The sequence below is a fragment of the Buceros rhinoceros genome, unplaced genomic scaffold (genome assembly GCF_000710305.1).
Source record: "Buceros rhinoceros silvestris isolate BGI_N320 unplaced genomic scaffold, ASM71030v1 scaffold29752, whole genome shotgun sequence".
NCBI classification, from domain to species: Eukaryota; Metazoa; Chordata; class Aves; order Bucerotiformes; family Bucerotidae; genus Buceros; species Buceros rhinoceros.
This window is the reverse complement of record NW_010398757.1, coordinates 2,062-4,799: the sequence shown is the minus strand read 5'-3', so window position 1 is coordinate 4,799 and position 2,738 is coordinate 2,062. Positions and strand designations below refer to the sequence as shown.

The window sequence follows — 2,738 nt, the reverse complement described above, 5'->3', positions numbered from 1 at the left end:
CTGCCCGCCGCCGTTTGGGGGGTGGCTGGGCCAGGGGCTGCCCAGAGCCAGCTGAGCAGAGCCGGCGGGCCAAGCAGTCCCTGCCTGGCCTCGCCTGCTTGCTTTGGTCCTCCTCTGCTTTCTTTTTCCGACTCTTCCTTGCTCTCTCGCGGCCTCGTCCTTTCTCCGACCCCTCGCGTTTGCCATCCACAGGGGCCTCTGTGCTGCGCCAGGAGCTGCTGTCGGGGCTCCAGGCCCTGGGTGCTGCTGTCTCCGGTGGGGATGTGCTCTCCAGCGTAGTGCTGGAGGGCTCCTTCCCAGGTACTTTATCCTCCTTCTCCTTCATCCTGTTTTCCTGGGCTGGAGCTCCTGGCAGCTCCTCTCGATCCTCTGGGAATGACTCCCCAGTTCCCTCCTTTGCTCCCAGGAGCTGGGGCTCCAGGTCAGGGGAGCTGGAAGTCAAGGGCTGCAGCACCACAGGGATCTCCACACTCTCCCCCTCACCAGGCACAATTTCCAGCATGACAGGACCACTCAGGAGCTCCTTGGCCACAGGCTCTGTCTCGGGGTCCAGGCACACAGTGAAGGTGGGCAGGCAGTATGGGTGCATGGACTTCACCAGCTCACTCAGGGACACGTCACCCGTGTTGATGATGCAGGGGTCCTCATGTTCCTCCTGCGACACACTGGCCCCGCTCACAGAAAACTCCTCAGCCACCACTCTGCTGTCTGGTCCCGGGCTCAAGGCAGCCTCCTCCTCCTCTTCCTCCCCGTCACTGCGCTGTGGCAAGGACTGCTCTCGGGCCCAGTGCCGGCCCACCTTCCTCTCCACCCTCGGCGTGTTGCAGACTTGCTTCTTCAGCAGCACCGGGTCCTCAAGGCTGTGAGCAGCACGGCCCCGAGCCAGGTCTGTGTCAGTCTGGGAAGGGAAATGGGAGCGAGCGTCAGTTCCTGGACTTTCCCCAGAGCCACCCCAGGCACTGCCAGCTGTTGGTCTGCTGCAACTCTGCAGCAAAGCGCCATGGCAGACAAAGAGCTGGAACACGTTTGAATCTCCCAGTAAGACACAACAGAGCTGGAAACTCGCCATCCCTACAGGGGCATCCTCAGCTTCTCAGTCCCAGAGTGCCCACCAGCTGGGGCAGGCCCTGCTCCCACTGCCACCAGTGCCCTGCCAAAGCACCAGGTGGGAAGGCAGGGGCTGGCGGGAAGCAGCAGGGACACAGTTGACCCAGCACCACCCCGACACCGCTCCTTCAGTTTTCCCCCCCTCAGCTGCTCACCTTCCCAACCACAGAGACACTGACGCTGCTGCTGCTGCTCAGAGCCCCGAGAGCCTTGGGCTGCTCCAGGGCAGGGCTCTCACACTCCGGTGACAGACGGGATAAGCTGAGAAACTTCTGAAACTGGAAAGGAGATGGACAGAGCATGAGGCAGTGGCAGGTTTCTGCTGCCGGAGCAGGCAGGCCACCCCAGCCCCACAGTGGCCCTGCAAAGCCCAGGAGCAAACACAGTCCTGTTTCACCCATGGTGGGCGCAGCCCCAGCTGGTCAAGCAGAAAGGGACAAGCTGCTCCCTGGAGCCTCTTGCACATTTCTGGCTCTATACCAAGACCCAAGGTGAAGGCATGGCCCCTCAAGCCCACACCAGAGTCCTGGGAGTGTCCAGGGCTGGCTCAGCCCTCCTCTTATGTCACCAGTCACAGGGACCATCCCAGGGCACTGGGGACCAGGGTCCTGCCACCTCAGGGCACCCTTGTGCCAGAAAGTGGCAGAGCCCTGCCTTAGCATCTTCCCATCTTTTCCTGGGGCCAGGCTGGCTCTGCTTTGCAGCTCACCGAGGGATTCTCCCGCTCCTGAGCTGAGGTGAGCAGCTCTGCGTCCATGATGGTGTCGAAGGGAGACAGGGTCTCATCGTCTGTGCTGTCCAGGATTTCAGTGATGGCAGTCAGCAGGGACAGCTCGTTCTGCGCATCCAGGCAGGTCTTGCTCTGCTGCAAGGGCAGAGGCATTTTCAGAGAGTGGTGGGCCAGAGCCACAGGACCTGGCCTTGTGGGACACTGTTGCCACTTCCCCCCCCACCAGAGCCAGCCCAGTCACCACTTCCCGCACCTGTGTGTGGGCTCCCACCTCACTCAGGTCCTCGATGATGGAGATCACAGAGGACTCGAGATAGTTCTGCATCGTCCCCAGGATCTCTTCAGCTTCCAAGATGGTTTCTGCGTCCAGTGACATTAAGTTCAGGTCATCCTCCTCAAGGGAGATGCACTGTCAAGGAGCACAGGGAGCCAGGTCAACACTTTGCAAAGCACCACGACCATCACAGGCTCCCAACAGCCTGCGCTGCGAGCGGTGGTGGAGCTCATTGCTGCAGCCCAGCACACGCGCAGGGGAGGCAAGCAGGTCACAGCTGCGCTGCAGGTCGGGGTTTGGCACAGGGCGCCCTTCCCCTTGCTTTGCAGGAGAGGTTCAGGCCAGTCCACCGCCCTGCACAAATCTCCGCGGCCGCTTTCAGACTGAGACCCATTACCAGGGGTGCCTCACACCAAAAACGCCCGCCCGATTTACTCTGCAGCTGCATGACCAGGAAAGACGAATCAACAAAGCCCCGGCAATTCCCAGGATCTGCCCAACACCATGCGCTGCCTGTGCTGGACGGGGAGGGGAGAGGCATGTCACGCTCTCCTCCGACTCTGGCTGTCGGCGCTTCAGCTAAGCCCCAAAACAGTACGAAATTCATAACAAAAGTGCACGAGTCAG

The 2,738-nt window shown here is 61.2% G+C and overlaps 1 protein-coding gene across 1 annotated transcript in view; it reads right to left on the bottom strand.

The window, feature by feature from the left end:
- The window catches only part of LOC104489115 (peroxisome proliferator-activated receptor gamma coactivator-related protein 1-like), a gene marked incomplete at its 3' end in the record, with an annotated part of 2,835 nt that extends 673 nt beyond the window's left edge, over positions 1-2,162 (bottom strand). Inside the window, exons 1-4 of the mRNA XM_010131230.1 lie at positions 2,091-2,162; positions 1,817-1,972; positions 1,263-1,385; positions 53-898 (exon numbers count right to left, since the gene is read on the bottom strand). Of these exons, the coding sequence (XP_010129532.1) occupies positions 53-898; positions 1,263-1,385; positions 1,817-1,972; positions 2,091-2,162 (1,197 nt within the window). The remainder of the gene's footprint in view (positions 1-52; positions 899-1,262; positions 1,386-1,816; positions 1,973-2,090) is intronic.
- Between the last annotated feature and the right edge of the window lie 576 nt (positions 2,163-2,738).